A 17251-nucleotide genomic window follows, 5' to 3' on the forward strand; every position below is an offset into this window, starting at 1 on the left:
TTCAGTTGCTCAGTCATGTCTGACTCTTTGTGACTCCTATGAATCGCAGCACGCCAGGCCTTCCTGTCCATCACCAACTCCCGGAGTTTGCTCAAACTCATGTCCATTGAGTCGGTGATGCCATCCAGCCATCTGTCGTCCCCTTCTCCTCCTGCCCCCAATCCCTCCCAGCATCAGGTGTATTAAAGAATAGTAAAGATGGTAACTGACCCTATTTATTAAAGAAACTTATTGAGCATTAAGTACCATTGAAGAAGGCACAAATGTATGTATTTTAGAGATGGTCTCATACAAACTGGCTAAAATATCTGCTTTCTTGCTTATAGTAGTAGTAAACCTATAGTTAACCAGAAAAATATAACTTCAGTTATAAATAACAGGGACCTTATTGTGATTTTAAAAGTGGTTTATCTGTTTAAAAAAAAATAAATAAAAATGGTTTATCTGTTTTTAATCTCATATTTATTTAATCTCTGTATCACAGGTATAAACTAGTGGTTACCAGTGGGGAGCAGGAAAAAGGAAGAGGCAAGATAGGGGTAGGGGATTAAGAGATACACACTGCTATGTATAAAATAAGCTACAAGAATATATTGTACAGCATGGAGGAAATAGCCAATATTTTATAATAACTTTAGTTAATTTTTATTTTATATTGGAGTATAGTTGACTTACAATATCATATTAGCTTGACTGGTGTACAGCAAAGTGATTCAGTTACACATATATCCATTCTTTTTCAGATTCTTTTCCCATATAGGTTATTACAGAATATTGAGTAGAGTTCCTGTGCTATACAGTAGATCCTTGTTGATTATCTATTTTATATATAGTAGTATGTATATGTTAATCCCAAACTCCTAATTTATCCCTCCCCCCTCCACCTTTCCCCTTTGGTAACTGTAAGTTTGTTTTCTATGTCTGTGAGTCTGTTTCTGTTTTGTAAATAAGTTCATTTGTATCATTTTTTTAGATTCCACATGTAAGTGATATCATATGATATTTGTCTTTGTCTGACTTACTTCACTTAGTATGATAATCTCTAGGTCCATCCATGTTGCTACAAATGGCATTATTTCATTCTTTTTATGGCTGAGTAATATTCCATTGTATATATGTACCACATCTTCTTTATTCATTCCTCTGTTGATGGACATTTAGATTGCTTCCGTGTCTTGGCTATTGTGAGTAATGTACATTGGGGATACATGTATCTTTTCAAAGTGTGCTTTTCTCCAGATATATGCCCAGAGGAGTGGGATTGCTGGACCACATGGTAGTTCTTTTTTTTTTTTTTTTTAAGGAATCTCCATACTGTTCTCCATAGTGGTTTTACCAATTTATATTCCCACCAACATGTGGGAGGTTTCCGTTTTTGCCCTACCCTCTCCAGCATTTATTGTTTGTAGACTTTTTGATGATGGCCATTCTGACTGGTGTGAGGTGATACCTCATTGTAGTTTTGATTTGCATTTCTCTAATAATTAGTGATGTTGAGCATCTTTCATGTGCTTTTTTGGCCATCTATATGTCTTCTTTGGAGAAATGTCTATTTAGATCTTCTGCTCATTTTTAATTGGATTGTATGGTTTTTGTTTTTTTTTTGATGTTCAGCTGGCAGGAGCTGTTTTTTTTATTTTGGAGATTAATCCCTTGTTGGTCACTTCATTTGCAAATATTTTCTCCCATTCTGTGGGTTGTCTTTTGTTTTGTTTATGATTTCCTTTGCTGTGCAAAAGCTTTTAAGTTTAATTAGATCCCTTTTTTTTGTTTTTATTTTCACTGCTCCAGGAGTTAGATCCAAAAAGATAGTGCTGCAGTTTATGCCAAAGAGTGTTATACCTATGTTTTCCTCTAGTGACATAATGCTGTAGAGGATATGATACTGTCATTGGGGAGAACTGCCTATATTTCCTTTGTAGCCATATTGATTTGAGTATATTTGTTCCATAGAACAAGGGATTTGGGGAGTTAAACACCTACTATTTATATAAAAAAGGAATTATTTCAAAATGATACACTTTACCAGTCACAGCTCATGAGATTATCTGTGAATTGTTGAACTTTTACAGTTAGTTGAGTTAATAAGAAGTAATATGGGTTGGTTTTTTTTTTTTTTTTACATTTTTGGTAAGGACTCAACTAAAGAAGTTCCTAGGAAAATCAGTAAAGAGAGCGAAGCACCTTGCTGAGGAATATGGTGAACGTGCTGTAAATAAAGTTAAAAGTGTTAGAGACGAAGGTAAGGGAAATAGAACCCTTCAACTGAATATTTAATTGATTTGTAGTCATTTAAGTTTAGCCTGAGGTTTATAAGAAACATTCTGTTTTATTGAAAGTAATAAATCTTTATAGCTTTTATCTTAGCATTTCAATAAATCATGTTACTCTCACTATCAACTTTATGAATGGAAAGAAAAATTTACTTATCTTAAACATGAATTTGTACATATTTTGCGACTGTGGCAACTTGGAAGAGTTGATTGTTCAATAATCAGTCGTAAATTAGTTTTGTAAGACTAGTGTTTATAAATATTCTCAAAATTAGGTAAATTTCCTGAATTTCTGTACCTTAACTTCCTGTGCCCTTGTTATAACTGTATTCATTTGTTTTATTTAATAAGCACTTATATAGCATTTATTCTGTGCCAAACACTGTTCTCAGCACTTTCACCTGTATTAGCTCATTTACTCCTCTTAAAAAGTCTATGAAGTAAGTACCATTATTGTTGTTGTTTAGTCACTAAGTCATATCTGACTCTTTGTGACCCTGTGGACTGTAGCCCACCAGGCTCCTCTGTCCATGGGTTTTCCCAGGCAAGAATACTGGAGTGGGTTGCCATTTCCTTCTCCAGGGGATCTTCCTGACCCAGGGATTGAACCCATGTCTCCTGCATTGCAGGTGGGTTCTTTACCACTGAGCCACCAGGGAAACCCCCATGACTGAGTACAGTGGGGATACCATTATTATCCCATTTTATAGATGGAAAACTGAGGCACAGAAAGGTCGAATACCTTGCCCATAGTCACATAGATAATAAATGACAGAGTGGAATTTGGACCCAGGCAGTCTGGTACTACCAGACTCCATGCTGCTGAATCAATATGCTATTTAGTAGTAGACAGATTTTGCTTTTTCCAATTAATGAATATTCTTGGTAAGCAGTAGATATGATAATATGACTGTAGCAATATCTACATTAGCTAGTGATGCTTTCTATTGCTTTTCTATTCAGTTTTTCATACTGATCAAGATGATCCTTCATCAAGTGATGATGAAGGAATGCCGTACACAAGACCAGTTAAATTCAAAGCAGCACATGGCTTCAAAGGACCTTACGATTTTGATCAGATCAAAGTGGTACAAGATCTTAGTGGTGAACATATGGTAAGCAACCTTTTCATTTTTTAGGATTGATTCTGTTTTCATTGAGAGAAATAATTTGGCTTCTATAAAGCTGATGTCTTCTTATGTATATAGTTTTGCTAGCCTGAGCCATGAAGAGTGAATTGATATTAATATGATTTAATGAATAAGTAATGCAGAGTCCGTCTCTGAATTGTTGTTCAAGAAGTGACTTATAAGTAAACTCTAGGCCTGTATCATTAAGAAAGCTATGTAAACTTCCTTTTACCAAAGAAAGGTACCAAACTTAAAAGCAATTAAGGGTGATCTGTCACTTTGAACAATGTTTAAAATGTTCCCTGTTATATTTTAAATAATTTATACAAGTGTTTCAGAAGCTCGGTATATTTTGTGAAGTGAAAGAGCAAAGAGAGGGTAGAGGTATAGGTTGTCTTAAAATGTACCAAAGTAGATGTCAAGTTCACAAAGTACATCACAGTTACCCCTGAAAATGCTAGAAACACAAGGAAGAGTGTAATAAACTCAGAACTGGGTAAGTGATGCTGTGAGTCTTTGACCAGGGGATCTCCTTATCTATTTACATTTTTAAATCTAAAAGTTGGCTTATACATATCAGGTGGCAACCAGATTTGAATTTACTTTGGTGCTTATAATCTACACATAAAACGTTTGAGTTGTAGAGCATAGGGAACTATATTCAATATCCTGTGATAAACTATAATGGAAAAGAATATGAAAAAATATGTATTATATTTATAACTGAATCACTGTGCTATATGGCAGAAATTAACATTGTAAATCAGCTACACTTCAGTAAAATAAAAGTTTTTAAAAAGCTTGAGTTGTTTATAGTAAGTTCCTTAAGGAATCTGATGAATTTCCTTGTACTGTATTGAGTCTCTTTCAGTATTTCCAGTTTTAAGTTAAAATCTCATGGCAATAAGCTCCAAATGACAAATTTCTTAACATTTTTGTGGGAATTTTGTGGAAATGAATATTCCAATAAATAAATTGTTACCTCTAACTTGGATGATCTTTTTGATCTGCATAGATGTATGTTATCAATTTAATAGTGGTTATAAGATTATTTGGGATTTGGCATTTCTAATTTAAGGATTCACATTCTTTAATGCTTTCCCCCACATACCTCCCCATTCTTTTTAGTACTGTCTGTCTGGGAATTTTAGCAATATGTTACAAAACTTTTTTTTCTGGGGAGAAAAACAGAATGAGACCACACCATTGCAACATTTCCAAATGCCCAGTGCTGTGAGAGTTACTGCTAAGGTGCACCTTATTCTTCCCTCAGCCCTCGTCAGGAGTTATTGCTGTTCTCAAGGCTGTGCCCCCTCCTATCCCACTTGCTGTCATGTTCAGCTAGGAGACTAAGACCACAAACTAGGATTTGTACTTTTGCAGTGAAGGTTTCTGGCTACCTCAAATCTCCCATTTTCATTAATATGTGGACCATATATGGGTCTTGAAGTTGTTAGTTTACATTATAGCAAACTGCAGCTCAGCTGTCTTTCCCCTGTCTTCTAAAAGCCCCTTTTGTGGTATTATAGCACCACTGGACTGTTAGCTTTAAGTGGTGCTAGTAATGTGAGCATTATTTTAGTATACAATAAGTCCCCTACATATAAACCTTCAACCTGCGAACTTTCAAAGATGCGAACCAGCGTTCACATGTCCAATCACGTAAGTTAGTTCACGTGTCTGGCATACATGGTCACATGTATGCATCCTCTACAAGTGGTTGTGCTTTTGTGTACTTTACTGTACAGTACTGTATAGAGTACAGTAGTACAGTATCTTTATTTCAAGCCCAGGATGTCTGGAAGCAAGCATAAAAGCAGTGGTGATGTAGCTGGTACTACTGTACTTTTCAAGGTACTGTACTGTAAGATTAAAAATGTTTTCTTTATTTTTTGTGTTGTGTATTATTTGTTTGGAAAGTATCATAAGTCTGTTACAGTACTATATAGCCGATTGTGTTAGTTGGGTACCTAGGCTAACTTTGTTGGACTTAAGAACAAATTAGGTTTATGAAGGCACTTTTGGAATGGAATTTGTTCATATGCAGGGACTTTACTGTATGTACAATTTGGCATACAACTTATAAGTATTTTTTTTTGGCTGAAAAATAATGTCTCAGTTTTTCAACTTTGAACCTTCCTTTGTTTTCACAGGGAGCTGTGTGGACCATGAAATTTTCTCACTGTGGCAGATTACTTGCCTCTGCTGGACAAGACAATGTAGTGAGAATATGGGCTTTAAAAAATGCTTTTGACTATTTCAACAATATGAGAATGAAATACAATACAGAAGGTATTTTTCCTTTATTGGTGGGGTTTAAAAAATCTGGAGACATCTGGCATTTTTACATTTTAGGTATAATAATGCCCTCTTATCTGGCAATCATTTGCAGCAACCACTACTTTCCATAAAAGCCACAAACCTAAAAGTAAGACAGAAGTCATCAGCAAAAAGCATCTAAACCCAGTGAAAAAAACTACCACAAAGTTTTTGACTTTATTTCTTATCAGGTATACTGCAGAGTTAAATTCATGAACTATTGAGGACAAGGTTGTTTGGTTTCCCCTGGTAACTTTCAGTTCTATCCTAGGTTAAAATGAAATGTGTGATTAATCTAGAAAAAGAATAAGAATAATACATACATCTAATAAGTAAAGAATGATTAAGGAAACAAAAGCCATGGAAAGTAAATGTTATTTGTCAGTACATCAAAGAGTCTATGAAACTAGGTTAAATGGAAAAGAGAAACCCCAGAATATGATGTGTGTACACACGAATACAACTATGTAAAATATTTCTGTATTATGTTAGCAGCAAAGTGTTTAGAATTGATGTTTTAGGAGCTTTAAGTTTATAGGATTCTTTTCTTGTAATTATTGTCATTATTATTTAACTGCAGTACATTTTCACCACAAACCTCTTGCTATCCAATCATCCAAGGATGAATACATGAAGTTAAGATATGGGAAAAAGAAGAATAGAGGTGACCATGGGCAGGAGTATAGAATATAGTTGAAGTAGTAGTTTGAGGAACATGGAAATCTAGGGAGAGCCACTAAACTGGCCAGCGGGGCCCATATACTTTAGTAGCCCCATGAGGTTGTTTGCAATATGTTCTAATAACATAATTTGAGATGATAATGAGTTGACAGAAAGTAAAGCTATGTCTATTATACATTTCTTTTATTGTCCTGCCTAGAGCAGAAAGACTATTTTCAGTGGCCATTGAGATTTAACCCAGCCCAGACACTTTTTGCCCCTTTATTGTTCGTGTTGCTAATTGTTCTGATTGACAAGAATGTCTTCACAATGAATAATGAGGATATAACAATATTTTATTAAATTGGAGATGTGGTTAAGCCAATTTATAAAGAGCTATATAAAAATAATAAAAACAAATACTTTGGTGCCTAAGAGGTAATGCTTCGCTTGTTTAGAAAAATATATTTTTCTAGAATGATACATTCTGTGACTTTTAATTAGGTGTTGCTGTATTATTTGTGATTGATGTTTTCTCTGTGTGTGTGTATACAGTTGTATATACATACGTGCCTTTTTACAATTATTATGTCATTTTAGGACGTGTGTCCCCATCACCTTCTCAGGAAAGTCTAAATTCATCAAAATCTGATACAGATACAGGGGTATGTTCATTATTTTACGGTTACTATTGTTACATGCTATAATTTTTCTTTTACCATAAAGTACCTTATTGTTTATCAGATATTACAGATTCATGAAAACACCTAAAATTGAGATGCATTAGAAATGAGAATTCCTTCTGTTAGAATTAGTAAATGAAAAATTGTGATGGTTAAAGGTTGTCAGACAGTAACTAATACTACTCAAGCTACCATACTAATGTAAATCTAAACCAAAAAAATTCCCTCCCCTCAAATCCACATGAGATATTTTATTTAAAATTTTTTTCCTATTTTTTGACCATACCACACAGCATGTGAGATCTTAGTTCCCTGACCAGGGATTGAACCTGTGCCCCCTGCAGTGGAAGCACAGAGTCTTAGCCACTGGCCCACCAGGGAAGTCCCTAGATATTTTTAAAATAATAAAAGTAATGGATACCTGAATAAGAAGTAACTAAGAAAAGAAAAAAAGATACTGAAATATCTTAATTTTTCCATCTTCTTGGTTTAGTAAATGTTTTATCCCAGTGTCAGGTAGTTTAAAATATCTTAATGATTTTCATTTGGTCTCAGAGCTGGAAAGTTAAATATAACCAGTTTTAAACCTAAAAAGCAGAATGCAAAATATTATTCTAAGCTGTCCCCTGTGGTGCTGATGTATTGAGTGAGGCAAAGGTGATATCAACAAAGAGAACCTAAAATGTTCACCTGCTCAGTAGTATTTTGCTGGGATTCCATTTGCTCTGTAGTATTTGACACTAGTTTTCCTCACTCTGAACGTACTCCCCTCAGCTTTCCATGGTTCTGTTCTTCCTTGTTCCCTGCCTGTACCCCTGCTGTCTCTTCCTCTTCCACCCCCTTAAGTATTGCTGTTTCTCTTGAGTTTTGTCCTTTGTCCATTCTCAATTAAGATATTCACTCACTACCTCCAATCCTCAACTGGCTTTGGCTCCAAAATTCTTGTTTTCTTTCAAGAGCTTTATGTTTTTTAAACAACAGTGAAATCTTATTGTGCATGCTACCCTTTTCACATAACAATATATAAAGGCTCTCTCCACCTACATGTTCTTTAAGCACATCAATTAACTATACTCCCTCAACAGATGTTTTTTGAGTGTCTGTTACATGTTCCACATACTGCTAGATTCTGCAAAGTCAAAGGAGACTTATTTTCTGGCCTCAGGGACCTTGCTGACTAGTGAAATAGATATGCCTGCAGTTACAGTATTTGATGGTAATACTCTATCGAAGATACTACACAAATATACAAGTTAGCCTTATGAATCAGGGTGTCAGGAAAAGCTCCCTGGAGGCTTTTGAACGAGGAGTCAATTATGTAAGACAAGGAAGGAAGGGGAGTATCAGAGCAGATAGCAAGTGCAAAAGCATGGAGGCTGAAACAGCATGGCATTTTAAAGATACTGCCTGGCTGGACCAAAGGCTGCATGTGTGGGAGTTGTGGGAAAGGTAGACAGGATTGGGATGTTAAGTGTCTTTTTGTTAAACCAAGACATGAACTTTATCCTCAAGGTACTGGGGAAGGATGGGCTTTGAGGGGTTTAGATCAGAAGCAGAGTTAAAATGTTTAGATTTTTGTTTTGGAAAGAGCATTCTGGTAGCAGTGTAAAAGACAGATTGGATGGAGGTTCCAGGCTAGAGACAGGGAGACTGTTTAAGAGGCTCTCAACTTCATAAAGAAATGAGTACTTCAATTATGGTAGATTATGATAGCAATGAGTCTGGACACCTTAAAGAGGAGCTGAATTTGATAAATATAAAAGAAAGAATTGATAACTCACTACCTGGGGCAAAAAATGAGTAGCATAGGATGATTCCCATGTGTCTGGCTTGAGCAGCTGGTTAGATATTAATGATCATTCATGAAAATGTTTTTTATTATTATCTACCCACAACCCTGCTTCTGCTCTTTTGAGCCATCTTTAATGACATCAACATCCATAAGTTACCTTTATAACTCAGTTAGAAACATTCTGTTACTTTTTCTTTCTTACTCACAGGTCAAATTACTTAAAAATTCTATCCAATGGATAAATGGATAAATCTATTTGTGTTTGGTGCGTTTGATTAGTGGAATACCAATATGGGTGTTATAGCATTTAATTTCTGCTTAGAATTTTTGAGAATAGATTGTAGGGGAGGAAAAAGTTTCCTATACCATCTTACATTCTGTGGCTGGGATCTATGAAATAATCTGACAAAAGACAGATTAAGAGGAGAAACAGTTTATTATGTATGCATATAGAGGCCTTCCTAGGGAAAGAGTGAAGACCCCAAAAAGCTTGTTATACACAGGAGCTTATGTATCATTTTAACAAAGAGCAAGAAGTTAGTGGAAAAGTGACAAGATAAAGAAAAAGGAGTTTAGTCTTTTAGGGGCAGTAAATTGTGAGAAGGTAAATCTGTTGAGGAAACTAATGGAAGGTAACGGTTATTTACTAAGATTCTGTTTAGGCAGATAAGATTGATTCTCTCCTTCCTGGTAAGGGTGAGGTGAGGGGGAGACACCTTCACAAAGGGCATTTTATGCTCTGCTTTCAGATAGAAAGGAGGAGGGCAGATGTTTTTTCTTGTCTCTCTTTCTTCTCAGTTCCCTTCAGCTCAAAATAATCCTTAGGCAAAGGGGCATGTTTTGGGGTGACATTTGATCTCCTTCAAAATCATTAGAGTCTAAAACTTGGATGAAAGGACTTAAATGTGAGAAAGTGAGACGAAATTTTTGTGAAATTGTGCACATGCAGTATTTTATTAAAAATGCACACTAGTTTATATTTGGTTCAGTCAACAAACAGTTATTAAGTGTCAAAAATGTGTTAGGCACTGAAAATATAAAGTTGCCATGGATAATTCATGCCAGCGAGCAATGCATGGAAGAAGACAGATATCAACAATGATAATATATGCCCAAAACAGAATTACCATTTTCCTGAGAAAATCATTCCTTTGATGGTCATTTGACATCAGGTCATTGTTTAATAAATATGTCATCTCCTGAGTTAGAAGCTGTGATCACTTTTCATTCTCTTATCTCTTTCAGTGTCTACTCGTTTACCATATCCTGTCCACTTAGTCTCAGAAATGTCTTTGGAATCTGACCATTCCTTTCGTTTCCACTGCTACAATCCAGGCCTTTATCTCTTACCTGGACCATTATAGCTGTTCTCCCAGATTCCAATCTTTGATCCGCACTGCCAGCAGAATTAGATTCCTGTAAAACAAATCTGATCATGTTACTCTACTGTTTAAGCACTCCTTTTGGCTCTCTTTTTTTCCTATAGAATTAAGTCTAAATCCCTTAGATGACTCAGTCTTTCAGAGATCAGCCTGACCTCAGCTCTCACTGTTATTTCCAACCCTTCCCTCTCCCAAACCTTATGTTCTGAGCCACTTGGTTGTTCATGCCCCAACAAAAATGTCAGACCCTTTGTTGATTCCATATATTTGCATATGCTTTTCTCCTTTTGCCTGGGAAATTCATTTAAGACTTTTCTCCTCACTGAAACATTCCTTGCTTCACCTAATTTAATCAGTGCTCCCTCACTGTTCCCATGGTACTTTGCCCATAGTTCTGTTAAAAGCATTTACTGTATACTATATCAATTTGTCTAACACCAGCTAACATTTTATGAGCCTTTACTCTGTGCCATGTATTTCACTAAGTACATTTTATGTCTTCACCTCACAACAATCCTGGTACTGTTGTGAAGTACTGTTAAGAACCCTGTTTTACAGATGAAGAAAAGAAGGCTTAGAGATATTGAGTAATATACCAGTTTTACACACTAGGTAGATACAGTACCAGAATTAGAACCCAGCTCTAATCAGTCTTTTGGGCTTCCCTGGTGGCTCAGATTGTAAAGAATCTGCCTGCAATGAGAAGATCTGGGTTCAATCCCTGGGTCGGAAGATCCCCTGGAGTAGGGAATGGCTACCCACTCAAGTATTCTTGCCTGGAGAATCACATGGATAGAGGAACTTGGAGAGCTACACTCCATGGGGTCAAAAAGAGCTGGACATGACTAACAACATGTTAGTCCTTCAGACTAACACTTTCACTTTTCTGATCTGTCTTTAGATCTAATGCTCTTAACCATTATGCTCCACTAGTTGGCATCTGAAGGTCTGGTACTGTGTCTTCATTTAGTCAGCAAATACTTAATGAGCGTCTTTGTTGTTCAGTTGCTAAGTCGTGTCTGACTCTTTGCAACCCATGGACTGCAGCACACCAGGCTCCCCTGTCCTTCACTATCTCCCAGAGTTTGCTCAAATTCATGTCCATTGAGTTGGTGCTATCTAACCATCTCATCCCCTACTGCCCTCTTTTGTCTTCTGTCTTTCCCAGCATCAAGTTCTTTTCCAATGAGTCAGCTCTTTGCATCAAGTGGCCAAAGTATTGGAGCTTCAGCTTCAGCATCAGTCCTTCCAATGAATATTCAGGGTTGATTTCTTTAGGATTGACTGATTTGATCTCCTTGCTGTCCAAGGGACTCTCAAGAGTCTTAACACCACAATTCAAAAGCATTAATTCTTTGGTGCTCAGCCTTCTTTAGTCCAACTCTCACATCTGTACATGACTACTGGAAAAACCACAGCTTTGACTATACAGACCTTTGTTGGCAAAGTGATGTCTCTGCTTTTTAATATGCTGTCTAGGTTTGTCATAGCTTTCCTTCCAAGGAGCAAGCATCTTTTAATTTCATGGTTGCAGTCACTGTCCGCAGTGATTTTGGAACCCAAGAAAATAAAATCTGTCACTGCTTCCACTTTTTCCTCTTCTGTTTGCCATGAAGTGATGGGACCAGATGTCATGATCTTAGTTTTTTGAATGTTGAGTTTTAAGCCAGCTTTTTCATTCTCCTCTTTCACCTTCATCAAGAGGCTCTTTAGTTCCTCTTCACTTTCTGCCATAAGGGTGGTATCATCTGCATATCTGAGGTTATTGATATTTCTCCTGGCAATCTTGATTCTAAGCTTGTGATTCATCCAGCCTGGCATTTCACATGATGTACTCTGCATATAAGTTAAATAAGCAGGGTGACAATATACAGCCTTGTCATACTCCTTTCCCAATTTGGAACCAATCAGTTGTTCCATGTCCAGTTCTAACTGTTGCTTCTTGACCTGCATACAGGTTTCTCAGGAGGCAGGTAAGGTGGTCTGGTATTCCCATCTCTTGAAGAATTTTCCACAATTTGTTGTGATCCACACAGTCAAAGGCTTTCACATAGTCAATGAAGCAGATGTTTTTCTGGAATTCCCTTGCTTTCTCTATGATCCAGTGAATGTTGGCAATTTGATCTCTGGTTCTTCTGCCTTTTCTAAACCCAGCTTGTACATCTGGAAGTTCTTGGTTCACATACTGCTGAAGCCTAGCTTGAAGGATTTTGAGCATAACCTTACTAGCATGTGAAATGAGCACAATTGTACAGTAGTTTGGCACTGCACTTCTTTGGGATTGAAATGAAAATTGACCTTTTCCAGTCCTGTGGCCATTGCCGAGTTTTCCAAATTTGCTCGCATTTTGAATGCAACACTTTTAACAGCATCATCTTTTAGGATTTTAAATAACTCAGCTGGAATTCCATCAGCTCCACTAGCTTTGTTCATAGTAATGCTTCCTAAGGCCCACTTGACTTCACACTCCAGGATGTCTGGCTCTAGATGAGTGACCACACCATCATGGTTATCCAGGTCATTAAGACCTTTTTTGTATAGTTCTGTGTATTCTTGCCACCTCTTCTTAATCTCTTTTGCCTCTGTTAGGTCCTTACCGTTTATCTTTTATTGTGCCCATCCTTGCATGAAATGTTCCCTTGGTATCTCCAGTTTTCTTGAAGAGGTCTCTAGTCTTTCCCATTCTGTTGTTTTCCTCTACTTCGTTGCACTTTCATTGAAAAAGGCCTGTTATCTCTCTTTGCTATTCTCTGGAATGCTTCATTCAGTTGGGTATGTTTTTCCTTTTCTCCCTTGCCTTTAACCTCCCAGCTATCTGTAAAGCCTCCTCAGACAACCACTTTACCTTCTTGCATTTCTTTTTCTTTGGGATGGTTTTGGTCACTGCCTCCTGTACAGTGTTATGAACCTCTGTTCCATAGTTCTTCAGGCACTCTGTCTACCAGATCTAGTCCCTTGAATCTATTCATCACTTCCACTGTATAATCATAAGGGATTTGATTTAGATCATATCTGAATGGCCTAGTGGTTTCCCTACTTTCTTCAATTTAAGCCTGAATTTTGCAATAAGGAGCTCATGATCTGAGCCACGGTCAGCTCCAAATCTTGTTTTTGCTAACTGTATAGAGCTTCTCCATCTTTGGCTGCAAAGAGTGTAATCAGACTGATTTCAATCGTGTTGACCATTTGGTGATGTCCATGTGTAGAGTTGTCTCTTGTGTTGTTGGAAGAGATGTTTGCTATGACCAGTGTGTTCTCTTGACAAAACTCTGTTAGCCTTTGCCCTGCTTCATTTTGTCAACTCCAAGGCCAAACTTGCCTGTTACTCCAGGTATCTCTTGACTTCCTACTTTTGCATTCCAATCCCCTATGATGAAAAGGACATTTTTTTTTTTTTTATGTTAGTTCTAGAAGGTCTTGTAGGTCTTCATAGAACTGGTCAACTTCAGCTTCTTCAACATCAGTGGTTGGGGCATAGACTTGGATTACTGTGATGTTGAATGGTTTGCCTTAGAAACGAACTGAGATCATTCTGTCATTTTTGAGATTGCACCCAAATACTGCATTTCAAACTCCTTTGTTGACTATGAGGGCTACTCCATTTCTTCTAAGGGATTCTTGCCTACAGTAGTAGATATAATGGCCATCTGAATTAAATTTGCCCATTCCCATCCATTTTAGTTCACTGATTCCTAAGATATTGATGTTCACTCTTGCTGTCTCCTGCTTGATCACATCCAATTTACCTTGATTCATGAACCTAACATTCTAGGTTCTTACACACTATTGTTCTTTACAGCATAGAATTTTACTTTCACCACCAGGCACATCCACAACTGAACATCATTTCCACTTTGGCCCAGCCACTTCATTCTTTCTGGAGCTATTAGTAATTGCCCTCCACTCTTCCCCAGTAGCATATTGGACACCTTCTGACCTGAGGGGACCGGGGTGGGGGGCGCTCATCTTTCGGTGTCATATCTGTCTTTTCATACTGTTTATGTTAATGGGGTTCTCACAGCAAGAACACTGGAGTGGTTTGCCATTCCCTCCTCCAGTGGACCACATTTTGTCAGAACTCTCCACTGTGACCCATCTGTCTTGGGTGACCCTGCACAGCATGGCTCAGAGCTTCATTGAGTTATGCAAGCCCCTTTGCCATGACAAGGCTGTGATCCATGAAGGCTGGGGATATAGTAGTGAATAAAAGAAACCAAAAAATCTATTTTTATGAAACTTACTCTAGTGGTCAAAGACAGAGAAACAAAGCAAGTAAATTCTGTAATATATTAGAAGGTGAAAATTTTCATGGGAAAAAAAAAATGGGGTGATGGGAGGTAAATACAGTGGACAAGCAAAGCTTCATTGAGAAGTTGTCATTTGAGGAAAACTTGAAGGAGGTGAGAGAGGGATCATCTATCTGGCTATGTGGAGGAGAAGAACATTACAGGTAGAGGGAACAGTAGCATGTGAAATAGTGATAAGGCAGGAGTTCTGGTATGTTCAGTAAATAACATTGAGGCCTGGGTAGTTGGAGCCAGTGAGCAAGAGAAGAATAATAGAAAATGAAGTCATGGAGGTGTAGATGGGGCAGCCATAATATGTAGGCCACTGCAAGGACTTTGGCTTTTACTCCGAGAAAGAAGCCGATAGAGAATTTTTGAACAGAGAATGACATAGTCTGACATATTTTAAAAGGCTTATTCTGACTTAAATACTGAGAATAGATTATAATTAGATAAGAAATATTATTTTGGTATATATTCAAGTTATATACCATACCTGGTATATAGTAACTGTTAATAAATATCAAAAGGTTAACAAATTTTCAAAGCAATCTAACTTTAAAATGACATTTTTATATAATCAGGATATTTAGATATAAATTAGATATTAGATGATACAAATGGTATTTTTAAGTATGATAATGTAATGGTAGTTATATTTAAAAGAGAGATTATTAGTTAGATATCCATATAGAATATTTACTGATAAAATGACTAATGTTTAGATCTTGCTTTTACTGCTCCAGCAAATATAAGCAAATACATAAAAGTGGGAAAATTGATAAAACAAGATGAATAAAATGTTGATAATCATTAAAGAAGGTGATGGATGCATGGAGTTTATTTTACTGTATATTATTTTATCTACTGTGTATATTTGAAATAGTCATAATAAGGTTTAATATATACATTATATTTACATAGAGATAAAAATGCCTCTCTACATATATATATATCTATTCAGAGAGATACAGATAAAATATATAAGATTTCATTTGGTAATTCTTTTTTTTTTTCATTTATTTTTATTATTTGGAGACTAGTTACTTTACAATATTATAGTGGTTTTGCCATACATTGACATGAATCAGCCATGGATTTACATGTGTTCCCCATCCTGAACCCCCCTCCCACCTCCCTCCCCATCCCATCCCTCTGGGTCATCCCAGTGTACCAGCCCTGAGCACTTGTCTCATGTATCCAGCCTGGACTGGCGATCTGTTTCACACTTGATAATATATATGTTTCAATACTATTCTCTCAGATCATTTAGTTTTTCTACTTTCTATGCTTTCTGATTTGTCTATACTGAGTATGTATTACTTTATAATAAAAAATACATGAAGTATTTTAAAAATATGGGGAATACATGTAAATCCATGGCTAATTCATGTCAATGTATGACAAAAACCACTACAATATTGTAATTAGCCTCCAACTAATAAAAATAAGTGAAAAAATAAAAAAAATATGTAGAATACAAGGGGAAGAAAATGGATGTTTTTTTAACTTTATATTGGAGTATAGTTGATTAACAGTGTTGTGATAGGTTTCAGGTATACAGCAAAGTGATTCAGATATACATGAAAGAAAATGGATGTTGTAAGGAGAAAAAAAGAGACCTGGAATCATGGCTAGGGGCAATACACTAAGGAGTTAATTAAATGAAAAGGATTATTAAACATAAAGTTGAATTTGATGTAATAGGGCAAGAAGCCTGTTTTGTTTTGTGTCTTCCCATGGTCCTCACTAATCTGACAGTAAAATTAGAGGAAGTAGCTGTAGTCATCCAGCATTAGGAGTGTTTGGCAAAGGGTCAGGGCATTGATATTGTTGGTCTCTCTCCATAGTGGATGTGAAGATGTTTTTATAACCTGTAAAATTGTTAACAGCTAACAGGAGTAGTTTCTCTCTGTCCTCATGGCCACCATCTTATTTAAGCCCTCATTACTCTTAAACTTACTGACTGCTCTTCCTGTCCCAACTCTCTTTCCAAACCACCTTTTATGTTATTACCCAGCATTCTCTTTCTAAAGTCCCAGTCAGATCATGTTATTTTTTTCTTTTCAGAAACTTGTCTTGGCTCTCCGTTACCTTAGAATGTCTGAAATTTTAAACTGCAAATCCAGGGGTCTTTATGATCTGATCTCAAAGTACCTTTTTGTCCCAATCCTCTGCTTTTTTCCATATAAGTTTTTCTCCCTCCTCATCATTCTACCTACCCTTCCCTAAATATACAAGTCTTAGCTAACCTTCTGTATTTTTGCTCAAGCAACATCCTCTAAAACATATGAGGACCAACCTCTGGACTTACAGTTAGATGCTTTGGTTCTGTAAGATGCTTTGGTTCTGCTGTTTACAGGTGGCTGTGTGGGCTTTAATATGTTATTTTGACATCTTTGAGCCTCAATTTTTTCTTAATTTCTTCATCTTCATAATGGTAATACCTACCTCACAGAGTTGTTAGGATTCATTCAGATAATGAATACAAAAGCATATTGTAAAATAAATGCATGGCAAACATGCATGGCATTATTTTCTACCCACCTCTACCTGTCAGTATGCTTTTGACTTCAAATATCAGAAATTCAACTGAAAATATCTTAAACAATAAGGCAGCCAGTCGGGAGGTAAGGCAGCTCCAGAGTTAGTTAATTCAGCAGCTCAGTTATGTCATCAGAGACACAAAGTCATTCCATCCTCCTGCTTTGCTATTCATTATCTGT

General features: G+C 36.5%; 1 protein-coding gene across 1 annotated transcript in view; it reads left to right on the top strand.

Moving 5' to 3' along the window:
• WDR44 (WD repeat domain 44) overlaps positions 1-17251 on the top strand; it is an 86968-nt gene that overhangs the window by 53643 nt on the left and 16074 nt on the right. Inside the window, exons 9-12 of the mRNA XM_020881539.2 lie at positions 2136-2242; positions 3237-3388; positions 5557-5695; positions 6983-7047. Coding sequence (XP_020737198.1) covers positions 2136-2242; positions 3237-3388; positions 5557-5695; positions 6983-7047 — 463 coding nt within the window. The remainder of the gene's footprint in view (positions 1-2135; positions 2243-3236; positions 3389-5556; positions 5696-6982; positions 7048-17251) is intronic.

This window comes from Odocoileus virginianus, unplaced genomic scaffold (assembly GCF_023699985.2).
Source record: "Odocoileus virginianus isolate 20LAN1187 ecotype Illinois unplaced genomic scaffold, Ovbor_1.2 Unplaced_Scaffold_1, whole genome shotgun sequence".
Taxonomy (NCBI): domain Eukaryota; kingdom Metazoa; phylum Chordata; class Mammalia; order Artiodactyla; family Cervidae; genus Odocoileus; species Odocoileus virginianus.